At 31.8% G+C, this 13,721-nt stretch overlaps 1 protein-coding gene across 1 annotated transcript in view; it reads left to right on the top strand.

Moving 5' to 3' along the window:
- LOC148626297 (uncharacterized) overlaps window positions 1–13,721 on the top strand; it is a 76,688-nt gene that overhangs the window by 48,908 nt on the left and 14,059 nt on the right. The window contains exons 12-18 of the mRNA XM_088570180.1: window positions 348–488; window positions 750–890; window positions 1,212–1,352; window positions 1,658–1,798; window positions 3,888–4,028; window positions 6,896–7,036; window positions 11,574–11,714. Of these exons, the coding sequence (XP_088426306.1) occupies window positions 348–488; window positions 750–890; window positions 1,212–1,352; window positions 1,658–1,798; window positions 3,888–4,028; window positions 6,896–7,036; window positions 11,574–11,714 (987 nt within the window). The remainder of the gene's footprint in view (window positions 1–347; window positions 489–749; window positions 891–1,211; window positions 1,353–1,657; window positions 1,799–3,887; window positions 4,029–6,895; window positions 7,037–11,573; window positions 11,715–13,721) is intronic.

Genomic DNA, 13,721 nt, shown 5'->3' with positions numbered 1-13,721 from the left:
GACCGTCACTTATATAAGATAAAGCAATATGCCATGTCCAATACGATACAGAAAAGATACAAATGATAAAATGGAATAATATTGTCTACTCTGTATCACGTTCTAAGTTGTTACACTCTGTAGTGATAATTATTAAATGTAGTTGACAAGGTTAGAGCTTATCTGGAAGAAGTTACTAGGCGTCTTACAAAAAGTCCTTGTACATTTGGAACCTTTAAAAACTTAGTACATCTATTAACTGCCTTGTTAATTTTAATTCGGTCTGTGAATAAGACACTAAAATTGGTACCAAAGCCTTGTAAAAACTAAATGGTTTGTTAATGTCTCCAATTTTTCGTTTGCAACAGTTGACATAGATTGCACGGTAACTGCCTGGGGAGCATGGTATCCACATGATCACACAGGATTAACATTCAGGGAACGTTTTATAGTACAAGACACACTGAACAGTGGGACATCGTGTCCACTGTTGAAAGAAACAAAACATGGTAAGTATAAAAACATGGTAAGTATAAACGTAAAGAGATAATGTCTACAAGAAAGCAAATTAGTTAAAGCAACGTTAATGTTTCGTGCAAGGTCAAATAATAAAAAAATCATGATCACGGTACATGAACTTTTATATACCTTTCAAAGTCATTTAAACATTTCAATCTTTATTTTCTGACTCATCAGCTAAATGAAATAATATTTATTGGATATTGGAATTCGGATATGTATTCTGAACCACTTTTTAATTTGATTTGAAGTTGACGTTGACTGCATGGTGAGCAGTTGGAGCCACTGGACAGAAGCTAATGATGATGGAATTATGGAATCATTCAGAACTGTTCAGAGATACCCTTTAAACAAAGGAAAAGCATGTCCTCTTCTGAAACGGGCAAAAAAAGGTTAAACGCATTTCTTTAGAATTCTTTAATTTACAAATAGAAAGCAGTATCTTTTATAATCTAACCAAGCAAAATTATTTCGTGATTTTTGCCTGAATTTAGCAAATAAAATTTGTGACAGAATTTACGTGAACTTCATTTGAACTTAATCTTTGACATGAAGGCCATATTAATCGAACTCCTGTGAATTTCCAGTTAATAATAATTGCCTGTGTATAACTGAAATCTGATTGTTAGGATTTAGATTAAAGATTTTATTCATTTTATTTTTATAGCTAGTCGGCTAGAGAATTTATCATATTGATTTGCTTTGTCTCGTAGTGCCTTTGGATTGTTTGGTAGACGCATGGGGATCCTGGAGCAGCCGGGATGAAAATGGCAAAATGACAAGAACGCGTTCTGTTATTCGACAAAATAAAAATGAAGGAAAATCCTGCCCACCGATTGAACAAACTAAATTAGGTAAAAAAAAACATTTCGTACAATTACTGTTTAATTTTACTGTTTCAGAACAATTCTATGAAGATAATCTGTCGAAAAGTTTGAACTTTATTGTATGGATAACTTGTGTAGATTGTACTGGTCATGCCAAGACTAAAATGAGTGGTAAATTCGTTTGAAAATCCGGACATACCCCAGTTCTAGACCAAGCACGCGTTCATTTGTAAAACTGAACTTTAGAAGCCCATTTTCATTCATTATATTTGTCTCAATGATTAATTTTAGTCTCATTGTCTTTGTGAACGTTTTATCTTTTTGTTTACCAGATATAGTTGACTGTGATGTATCAGAGTGGACTACATGGTCCATACCAGACCATGGGGGCAATACTATGAGAAGTCGTGTAATTATTCAGCCTGCTCTTAACAATGGCAAACCATGTCCGCCTCTTACTGAAAATGACCAAGGTAAAAAGTGAAGAAAGTCATCGGTATTAACATCGGAATTAATGTCACAGAGTGAGATTATGGGAAACAAAAATTAGTTTTACTGTATACAACTGACAATTCAAATGTTTCAATAACAACGTACAATCTATGCAATCTACGATATCGTAAATTGTCTTTTGTCTGGTTAAGATACTATATTTGTTAGTAATTAGAATGCATTATGGGTAATTTTAAACGCTTTTCGAACGATTATGTATTTCTCTGGGTGTTTTGATTTAATTTTACAAAATAAATGGCTTAAGCTATAAAATATATGAATCATATACATTTTTGTCTTGAGACAATCGTCTTAAATACAACATTTTCACAATGCGCTCATATTAACGCAAATGCCACTGTGCATGTATTGACTTTAATATATAAAAAAAATAAATCATTTTAAAAACATGATCAAATAATAACTACAGCATACATTCACCAGTATAACATCTTCAATTTTTCCAACAAAGTAACGTTTCTACACGTAGGCTTGTTTTCAATGTAAACGTTACTATGTTTATATGGTTATGCGACAACTTATGACTGTAAATGTGCTAGTATTTTTATATAATGTTTGGATGTCAGATATCGCATTCAAGTTTGAGTTTACTAGCGACGCGTTATATGTCCACCACATCCGACTGAATGGCAGCAAATCTTAAACCACAATACAGTTATTTCAATTCCAATGCAACTACATGTGTATCAAATGTTAGTATAATTAACATATGTAATGAAATTATTGGTATTACTGTATTTTATTATTTAATGTAATTTCAAGTTTCTATTCATTTGTATAAGAAATAAATAATCGTATGCATGTAATCTTTCGTACTGGTTACTTTTTTTTTCTGTAAAAAGATGTTAATTTGGTCATATAAATATTGTCTCTCAAATGCGCAAATAGAGTCGCAATAACAAAGTAAAATTGTCGTTAATTAGACTTCTTGAAACGTTCACGTTTCCCATTTTTGAGTTCGTGCATCGTTTGTCATGCGTTTACACATCGTTTTGTAATCGTTTAAACGCACGCTAGGAACGTTGATTATTTCCTTGATTCAACTGTTATTTTTATATTTTTTGCTAAAATTAATGTAATGTATACTTTTATTAATTCTATTTTCTAGTTCCCTTTCTTCATTATTTGTTAATATTATTATTTTTCGTCGTTCATCTATCGTGCGTTTAAACGCCAGATAGAAGCGTTCGTCTTTCGTGCGTTTGGTGAGCGTTTAGCGTGCGTTTGGGTATCGTGTTTGCAGGAAACCAAAACATCTCAAGGAGTGTATCAGCCAACTGCATACAAACAAGATCGCATTTAAATGTGATATGTCTAACTTAGTTTGCTTTTGTGCTTTGTTAATGATCAATGATATTTTCAAATATTGCCTAATTGTGTGGTAAATGATATAAGACTTAGTATTCCATATTTCTTACCTTAAACGACCATGTCTCTTTCCACCGGTCCTTCAAATATTTTTGTGTGTATTTCTTGTGTGAACAATGCTTCATCGAGGACACTCGACTCCACACAGAACAGGTATGTTCATTTAAATTTTGCGGATAATGATAGTCTATTGGACATATAAACTATAAGCGTTTTATGTATCAATTTGCTTTTTCTTTCAACCTTTGATATCTGCTAAAATTATTGTTTACTAAAATAAATAGTAACTTAACCAGAAAAAAATGATATCACAGGTTGCATAGATTGTTGTATCGTTTAATTCAGAAAGTTGGTTTACAGTTTGTTATATAGGGTATTTCTGTATTCTAGATTTTTAAAATATTAAATAGCACTTTAATGAGTTATTTGGTTAGATTTTATCATCAGAAAATAAATCACTTTGTCATGTTCTTCTGACAAAAGGATTTTAACCGATAAATACCTAAAACAACATGTTATTAAATAATAATAAATTTTCCTATTCTACAAAATAAGCTAGCATTTTATTCGTTTAATTATTTATGTATTTTTTTTTTTTTTTGTGAACTTGAATATTGAGTTACGTTTCCCAAAGGTTCGCGTTACCTCCTAACAAATTATAATGACATTCATTTGTATTAGTTAGGAGAGACTGTATTGTTGGAGAATGGGAGACTTGGAGCAATCCGTCTGGCAAAGGTGTTTGTTCTCGCTTTAGACGAATTATAGTACAGCCAATCAATCATGGAACCGCTTGTCCATACACTACTCAATCTAAAGTAGGTGAGTCGTTTTACAGCGACACCAGAACCTCGTAGGCCTTTAAACAAAGCGAAGAAAAACAAAATAAGAGTAATTGGGATCACACACACGATCAAAATGGGGACTGGTAAATCTTCAGTTTATTCTTAAAAATTCACTTCTTAAATACCATCACAACCCCAAAGCGCATTGAAGCAAAAACAAGACAATTAAAAGTCAATGGTTGAAATTTGGAAAGTTTATCCACAAAAATAGTATACATGATAACTATTGTGAGTGTCTGCTAGCCACTGCTTGTTTCATTATTGTTTAAACCAATGAAAACTACAAATACACAACAATGTGCGGTTTGAGGTCGAGACACAACTTCAGTATTTAAGGGATTAACTTAATATGCAGTTTCATCTGCAGCATTATACCGTGAAGGCACGTTGTGTGGCATCAATAACATGACTTTGTACACTGTTTTTTATGATCAATAAATAATTTCCCAAAGAAATGTTATACATGTATTCCCGTTGATGACCCGGCAAAACCCATGAGTAGAAAAACTCACTTTTTACACATTTAAAATACAGATATTAGTACCACCAGGACCTTTAAAGTAGTACCGGGTATAGAGTTTAACCCTGTTATTCTCTTAATAATGTACTTGACTTGCAAGTTATTCAGAAAAATGAATGTAATTATACAAGATCTCTTACTCTAAGACATGACACAATAGGCCAAAAGTTTCTAGACTGTTTTATGAACAGAGACACATGTAAAGTATCGAGTCTACCTTACATTTTGATGGAAATACTTAAGGTTTTGAGATTTATTTTTGTGCATACAAAACATACATAGTTTTTGTTTGCATTTTTCTTTATATGCTTGGACTTCTAATAAAACGTTAAAGATTTAACCATGAATCAGGGGCTCTCAAACAAAAAATGCAACTCGGCGGTTCATTTTCATGATAAATTTGACAATACATAAACTTTAAACTTCGCCTGAAGAAATTCAGACGCAATAAATACTGCTAAGATTTTTTACCTCTCAAAAAGACTCCATTTTAGTAACCGTATGAATAGTACACAATGGTAACATAGTTGTTATAGAATATTAGTTCAAAGGAAACATCATTGTCCAGACCAGGGGCGGATCAAGAATGTTAGAAAAAGAGAGGGGCTCTGATCAAGACGTTTATAATCCGAGGATACAATATCGTTTGCTTTATTTACTGTCTGTAAGTTGTTATAAACTTACTTTTTTGCTGCGTAAACATACATGTACAGAGCAGTTGTAATAAGTGGTTTGTGCATTGAATTGTGCGCTACTTCTGTTGTCATATTTTGACAATGTAAAAGAGAAGAATGAATAAGTGAGCCACGTAATGGTTCATTCTAATTCTGATTTGTTGTAATCTAAATACCAACAAGAATTAAAGTGAATATGGATCTCAACTGTAAAAGCATCTTCGCTAGTCAAGGGTTATGGTTTTGCCCCCTTCCTCAACGCAATGCGAGGGGCAGGACCGTAATCCTTGCCTAGTGAAGATGCTTTTAAATCTAGGAATCGGAAATAAGCCACTCATACAAATGTAACTTGGAAACTTTTCATCGGTCTATATAATAGTAAAGGCCAATTTCATTTGATATAATCCATTTAAAAAAAAAACCGTTGTAACGTTCTCTTTTTCACCGTCACATACTAAATGACTTTTAAACAATGTCAGAGTTTCCCTCCATCGTTCAGATCCGGAATGATATCATTTGCATAAGAACAGATCGACGGGCGCTTAAGGAAAAACACAGAAATGGCAGAAAAAATACGTCAAACTTTTATCAATCTGCTTAAAAAGCACTTAAAAAAAGTTACTTTAGATAATATTCATTTTTTTTTTTCTGTTGTACCAACAGTTCGTAAACAGAACAGATTGTCCGGGAAATGATTTCGTATTTTACATTTTTGGTATAATTAGTAGTTAAAATATGAGAAAATTTGCAACTTCAAACACATTTTGTAAAGCTCATGTTGCATATCGAATCGGGAACGTTGTGTTTATTTTATTTGTTATTCAGTAAAAAATATTTAGATATACATTGTAATATTCTACGGTGTCTTATTATCTCTTAATCATTGAAAATGCACTAAAATGCAATCATTTTTTACATTTTTGAAATTTTATACATGTGATCTTTACATGTTACTTGTTTTCCAATACATAAAATAAACGATTTCACTTAAATTACTTATCAAAAAGTATTGTGGCCGATTGATCTTTGACCCCTCAACTAATCAATGCAAACTAGCAGAAAACTTTACCGTTTTTCATTTTGAAAAGAACGATGTTCAAAAACTACACTGATTTATTTTTCCATTAACATGCGCTATAGCCGTATACCCTCTAGACCCATTAAACACGAAAACTAAAACACTTTTTTGATATCTGTCCGCAGCACTAATAGAAGTACCCGATTGTGTTTATTTTGGAAAATAAACAATTTCATGAGATATTTTCCGTATAACGGTTAAATAACGGCAGATGATTGACAATCATTTATGAAGATAAGTACATGTAAGTAAAGTCAAAGTCATGTTTTGACAACATTAATATACATGGATAACCTTCTTTTAGACAGTTTGAAAATGATAATGGATGTTCGATTTACACACTGAGTAGACAAAGACTAAGTGATCTAATTCAGTCAGTCTGACGATTGAACTTGTGCAATATTTAGTTGTCTGAACTTGTTTGGAAGTGATAGTGTTTTGGATTTCATTTAATCTAGGTGCGCTTCAAATCTGCTTTATGCAGATTGGCATAGGAACGCAAATCACATGTTGATGAGCATTAGGAACGCAAATCACATGTTGATGAGCATTATAATAATTATGCATTTTAGTTTCAATAGATTGTCAGGTGTCTGAATGGTCGGTATGGACAGAACCGGATGATGATGGTAACAGTAGACGAGAACGTTTCGTCATACAAGCTACATTAAATAACGGGAAATTGTGTCCGCCGTTAGTACAGTCTACAAAGGGTAATTAAATAATCAAACTGATAAGTTAAAACATTATAATATTTTTAAGTACGTGTAATTTTAATTTTTATTGTTGGACATAACATTTGTCATTTAGATTTTTATACACGTTTGCTGTGTACAAGTTGCAATTTTGTAGTGATGTCATATTCATTTTCACTGTATATAAAGTTATATTATTTTTGCTGTCGACTGTTTTTTTATTATTCTTTTTCATAGACGTCAATATTAAGAAAATTATGCCGTGAAAAACATTTCAATATTAGGAAAATTATGCTGTAAACAAACATTTTAATAAAAATGAAGTTTGATCATGTCAAGTAAATATTATTTTCTGTCCTTTTCTAAAAGCTTTACAAAACGAGAACACTTGTCCCAAATCGTAAATCGTGGAAAGGCATAGTCTGTTTAGTGAATGAACAGAATTGCGACTAAGATACTTTAATACCTTCCTCTTAGACCATGGACCAGCATAACCCCTCTAGATGGAATTTTGTAGACATTTACAGAGTTCATCATTAATTATAATAAAGATACATTTCTGCATGTTTTCCAATATTTAAATTGCAGCGCTAACTCAGGATTGAAGAAACAGTAGTGAAATGCCGAAATTTCGTAAACTCAGAAAATACAGATACTAAAACATGTTTAGCTGGATGCTATTGAAAAAAAATCAGTTTTCAAGCTATTATGAGTTTATTATTAATAGTTTTTTTGCCAAAAGTCAACAAACATTACCTTTCCTCCTAAATTTCCATTTTTTAGGTGACATTGGGACAGTATTGACCCGCTAATCCTTAAAGATTTGTTTTGCAAAAGCATAATTATTTTTAAAGCCTGGTATTAATAGAACATAATCCTGCGTGTCTGCCGACAGATAACTGCAGCATTGTACGCTTGTGTGAGGCTATTTGAATGAGCCCGACCCATTTCAGTCAATATATCTATGAAAGGGTTTAACCTTGAGTATTTATGGTGATCACGAAAAGAATATAATAAAATTCATTTCAGAGATACATATAAATAAAACTCTTCGAAGAGGCTAATGGTTTCATATGGAAAAAGTTTAATCATGTTGAAATATTTTTTTTTTATCATAAAAATCCATTTACTAGAATAGGTCTATTGGCTTCAATTAGGTAATCGTTCAATGCAATTCAATGCCTATATATTAGATTTTGGTACTAAAATGATGCCCTGATAAACAGCTACCCAAAGTTGTTCAACGAATTATTATTTGCTCAATCTTGTCGTTTGTAAGTTCTTTGTTTGTTTTACAATCACATATTATTTGTGTTTGATATAAAAAATAAATTCATACCACTATTAGGCTTTCACTTTTTATCTTCTGATCTTCTTTTTTGTGATATTATTATTGTACAATGTAATTATATATCGCGATATACTTATCTTCTGCCTTTTTTAATCTGTCAGAAGGAAAAATTTGGTTTTTTTTTTTAAATAATACCATTTAAATAATTGAAAAAGTCAAATATTTAATATCAATATTATAATTTTAAACACTTTTTTGTTTTCATACAGGAAGCTCGATAGGTTTGTTTTAAAAATGCAATAACCGATTTTTTTTAGTTCATAATATTTGTTTGAATTTTGTAACACAGAAACCTACACAAACTTTTGTTTCTAAAACAGGGATGGGGTAGTCGTGATCAGTAATCGACATCAACTGGAATCCATTACATTTTCATAAGTTATCATATGTAATCAGTAATCATTGTAAATAATGATTACAAGAAATGGTATATAATCGATTACTCGGATGTGTGGTGTAATCATGATTTTGATTAAAAATTAGCATTTTGTCTATTTGTAAATTATTTTGTTGTGGCTTGATCCAATGTTTATAAATGAGTTAGTGGAATCCCATACTTTAAACTATGATCATAATCTTTTTTTTTAATTTTGCTTCAGAGAAGCTTTTTTTCACACTTAACCTAAAATACGTGCACTATGTAATATGTGTGTAAATCAAAATTTAATTAAAAGATTTAAATAATGTCAAGAATGAATACATTAATGTACATAATGACCACACAAACATATTACTCAATAATTCTAATCATGCTTATAGCCGTTTTTGATTGGTCGAGAACGTCGTTGCCAGAAAGTTCATACATGCATGAACTTCGCTTTCATGAACGCCAGTCAACTTGAAACCAATATGGCGGCCATGTAGTTCGAAAGCTGAACAGCATAATATAGCCATAAGAATAGTTAATTACATACACAATGATTTTATCGGTCAAGTTTGTTTACAGAGAGTAATTACTGAACCCTTGGAAAAACCTTGTTGTAATTTTCCTTCTTTCTTGTTGTATTTCCTTAACAATTATATTCCTGTTGAATTGTTTACATCTCGTATTTTTCAATGCCAACTATCACTTTGTCCATTCCGCCTTCACTGTCATTGTGCAGACGATTATGTGTAAATGTTCGTTCGCGCTTCCATACGTGTGCAAAGGAATGTGTATGTATTGAAGTGTAAACATAAACACAGTGTATCAATATAACCGACTGAGGCTCTCAGAGAGTAACTTTGACTGTCGGATAGAATTATAAGGATTGAACAGCTTTTTTCTGTCATTCATGCATGTATGAACGACCAAAAATAGCTTTTCAATCCTATTATGATATTGTTTATAATTAACTTTCCTGAAGGCTATACAATTGTTTGTCAAATTTTGTCGCCTCATTAAAACAGACACTTAGTCTACATAATTAGAGTCAAACACACTTGGTCTACTAATAAGAGTAAAACAAACAGAAAAATAAAAAAAAAAATCAATGTAACTGTCAATGTACAATTTTCAAAAATCGTGTTTACCACAGCTTTGAGTTTATGTATATAATACACAAATTATTACTTCTGCTTTAATGTTATATGTTATTTTGCTAAATAGGTCATAACATTACCTATACCAATGAAGTTGATCAATTTTCTTTTAATCATGTGTAAAAAAAAATACGTGAAGTAATCATATGTAACCATGAAGTCATCATGATTACTTTGCCAAACGTAATCATGATGTAATCGATTACAATTGAAAGTAATCAGCCCAACTCTATTCTAAAAAGGATGACTAGATATTTTAATATGGAATCTGCATTGTGGAAAAGAAGTTAAGATTGGTGTTATGTGATTTAGAAAGTTCTGGGTTAGATCATAAATAACTTGTCAATTAATACTTAATGTAGCTTAATAAGTATATAAAATGAAACTTTTTACGATCATTTCATCGAAATTGTAATATTCTTTGAACTTACGAAATATTCGTGAACTGTTAATTTGTTATTGTGCTTGAAAGAAAATTGAATGTAATGACCACTAAAAGCGGAAACTGAAAACGATAATGACTTATCAATACATCAAATATTTCATATGTTTATGATATAGACCTATCCTGGTTAAACAAGTCGTATTAAAATAAAAGTAGATACCCGTGTCCGAAAAAAGGGTTGAGCTGTATATGGTAAAGATTATCATACAAGAAAGAAGTTGGTTAATTTTGAGATGCTTTATTACCATTTAGAGGTAAATGGATGTTATAGTTTCAACAGAAGAATTCCTATTTTTGTTAATTATGGGATGTTCTCCATACTCATATGCCTTTTAAACCTTTCCCAAGTATTAAGAATCCATTACAAATGCTTTTGATTGGTAAGCGTACTTTGTCAATCATATTCCTTGAAATCTATTAACCAACGACGAAATTCTTCTTGAAAGATTTTTTTTTAATCCGAAGTTTACCATTTGATGAGGACTTAAAAACCAAAACAAGAACAAGTACCTAATGGTAAATTTTAAACTTTAAGTTGATAACTATAAAGTAATATGCTCGAAACCTTTAATAAGGGAAGTCGGTTACATTTCGTTAGTATATTTCTGAGAATCAGTTTCATTGTGTCGGAAACATAATTTTATCGTTAACAGTTATCAAAAATTTCTGATGAAGTATGTAATGTTCTAAATTAATATTATATTTATGCTTGAATATCTTGGTTTTCTTTTCATGCCATTTTTATATACAAAAAGTATTTGTTTTACTTGGATGGAAGCAAAAAAAAACCGAACACTTAGAAATAACGTCATGACCTACTTTTGGTCCCTGGTTTCCACGAAAATGCTGCACCTATATTTTGGCAAACAGTCGGATTTATGCTCTATCGACCTACATGTATATAGGTCTGCAAAAATTCGTCTTTAGGGGTTCTTTGGCCTATACATTGTTGCTTTACAATAACCTTTATACATGCATCTAAACCAATCACTAAATGCGTTTCATATATAGAAATAGAACACTTTACAAAACAGATAACAATACAATGTACCTAAATATATTGAGCAATTGAGGAACTGAATTAATTATAGGAAAAGCTCAAGCTACAGTCAATACGACGTAAAAAATGCACAAACATTCAGTTCCTGTGATGTGAAATATCGCAATTATTGTAAACATTATATGCTTAAAGTTGCATGATTTATGTGTTTAACATCATGGATAGTTGTATTTAACAGTTGATCTGCCATGCTTGGTTGGGCATTGGAGTGCTTGGAATGAACCAAATAGTTCTGGCATCAGTAAAAGGACTAGAGAGGTTGTAAGATATAATGTAAATGATGGAATGGCTTGTCCGCATAAAATAGAAACTCAGATGGGTAAGATGGTGCTCCTGTCTATTATGTTCTGCGTTTTTTCTTAGGGTTTAGCAAATGAATAAATCATTATAAATAATGACATATGAAGGCGTATACATATTTAGAGAGAATCAGCAGTTTCTGCTTCTTTCTTAACATCTGTTGTGTTGGTTGATGAAATGGGAGCATGTAGGAGGTATTATCGTAATATTTTAAATGGACCACATCGCTCTAAGGGATAAAGATGTCAAACGGACCTCCAAATCGCATACTGATCTTTTACATCGCTCTATTGGATAACAATGACAAACTATATATTCACGTCGCTCTATCGGATAACGATTACAAGCGGACCTTTACATCGCTCTATGGGATAAAGATTACAAACGCACATCGCTCTATCGGGTAACGATGACAAACTGGCCTTGAACATCGCTCTATCGGATAACGATGACAAACGGACTTCCACATCGCTCTTTCGGATATCGATGACAAACGGACCTCCTCATTGCTTTATCGGATAACGATGACAAACGGACCTCCGTATCGCATTTATATCGCTCCATCGGTTAACAATGACAAACGGACCTTCAACGTCGCTCTATCGGATAACGATTACAAACGGATATCGCTCTATCGGATAACGGTAACAAACGCAGTCATAGACCAATGTGTCATATTCAGAAAATCGAAATAATATCGATGTCACAGTTTTTAGCAAAATGAAGGAGCTATGAGATAAACACATTAGCGTGATAAGCTAAAATTATACTATAATTGAACAGACAGTTGACACTGGAGAAATCAAGTCGTTGCACTTGTCTTATACATTTACCAATACGCTGATGTTTTAAGTACCAGGCCATATAAAATTTAAACAATGCTTATAGTGAGGTAATTCATGGTGTAGAAAAAAACCACGGAAGAGACGCTGATTTTTGGTCTACATATACTATTTTTTGTGTGACAATAGTCCTTTCTGTATTTAGATCTGTACTTTACAGAAAATCACAATTAAATTTCTTACTAAAATCAATCAATTAAAACCATATCAAGAGCGATGACTCTTGCAAAGTTCTAATTTTATGTACTACCTATATACATTTTATTTCAAAAGCGCAACACCCAAATAAATAACTGAGGTCGGTTTACGATTCCAAAAAAATGAATGTAAGTGCATTTCAACTTCCGTGGGTTTTTGACATGCATGAATTACCTCCTGTCTGATTTTTATAAAGACAGTTACTTTAATAGGACTCAGTGATTTCCAAACAAGTAATATGTAGGTTTACATAATTATTATCATATTATTACTTCGACAATCCTACATTCTGTGTTCATTAGGTAAGAAGAGGTAAAAGCTCCCCCGTTTCAGAGTACACGGAGTTAAGTTTTTTGGGTACTGTTTAAAATCTTTACGTCACACAAATGTATGTGATTTGATATTTTTTTTTAACATGCAGGCCTTGTTTTGAACTAGGACTTGCCTCCGTTTGAGGGTTCTATTATATTCTTCGTGTTAAATGGTTTGATCTTTTTTATGAACAGGCCTTGTTTTGGATAAGAATTTGATTAGCAAGCTTTGTTTTGACTAAGGCTTTGATTAACAAGCTTTGTTTTGACTAAGAATTTGATTAACAGGCCTTGTTTTGACTAAGTATTTGATGAACAGGCTTTGTTTTGCCTAAGTATTTGATAAATAGGCTTATGTTTTGACTTAGTATTTGATTAATAGGCTTTGTTTTTACTAAGGATTTGATTAACAGGCTTTGTTTTGACCAATGACTTGATGAACAGGTCTAATGTTGACCACTGATTAACATGCCTTGTTTGATCGAGAATTTGCTTCGTTTGAAGCAAATTCTCGATAACCCTTCTTTGTCTATCTTCTGTCTTTTTCAAAGGTCAAGATAAGTGACATATTTCCGTGTTTATGTGGTATATAAAATATTAAAATCTGAAGGAGAGATAATTAACTTACTTGGAATGAAGATATGCCAACGAATTGAAGAAACTTTCATAATAAAC

The sequence above is a fragment of the Perna viridis genome, chromosome 2, assembly GCF_037379345.1.
Source record: "Perna viridis isolate PV_CMFRI_1.1 ecotype Kerala chromosome 2, ASM3737934v1, whole genome shotgun sequence".
Lineage (NCBI taxonomy): Eukaryota > Metazoa > Mollusca > Bivalvia > Mytilida > Mytilidae > Perna > Perna viridis.
This window is presented reverse-complemented; position numbering and strand designations above follow the sequence as displayed.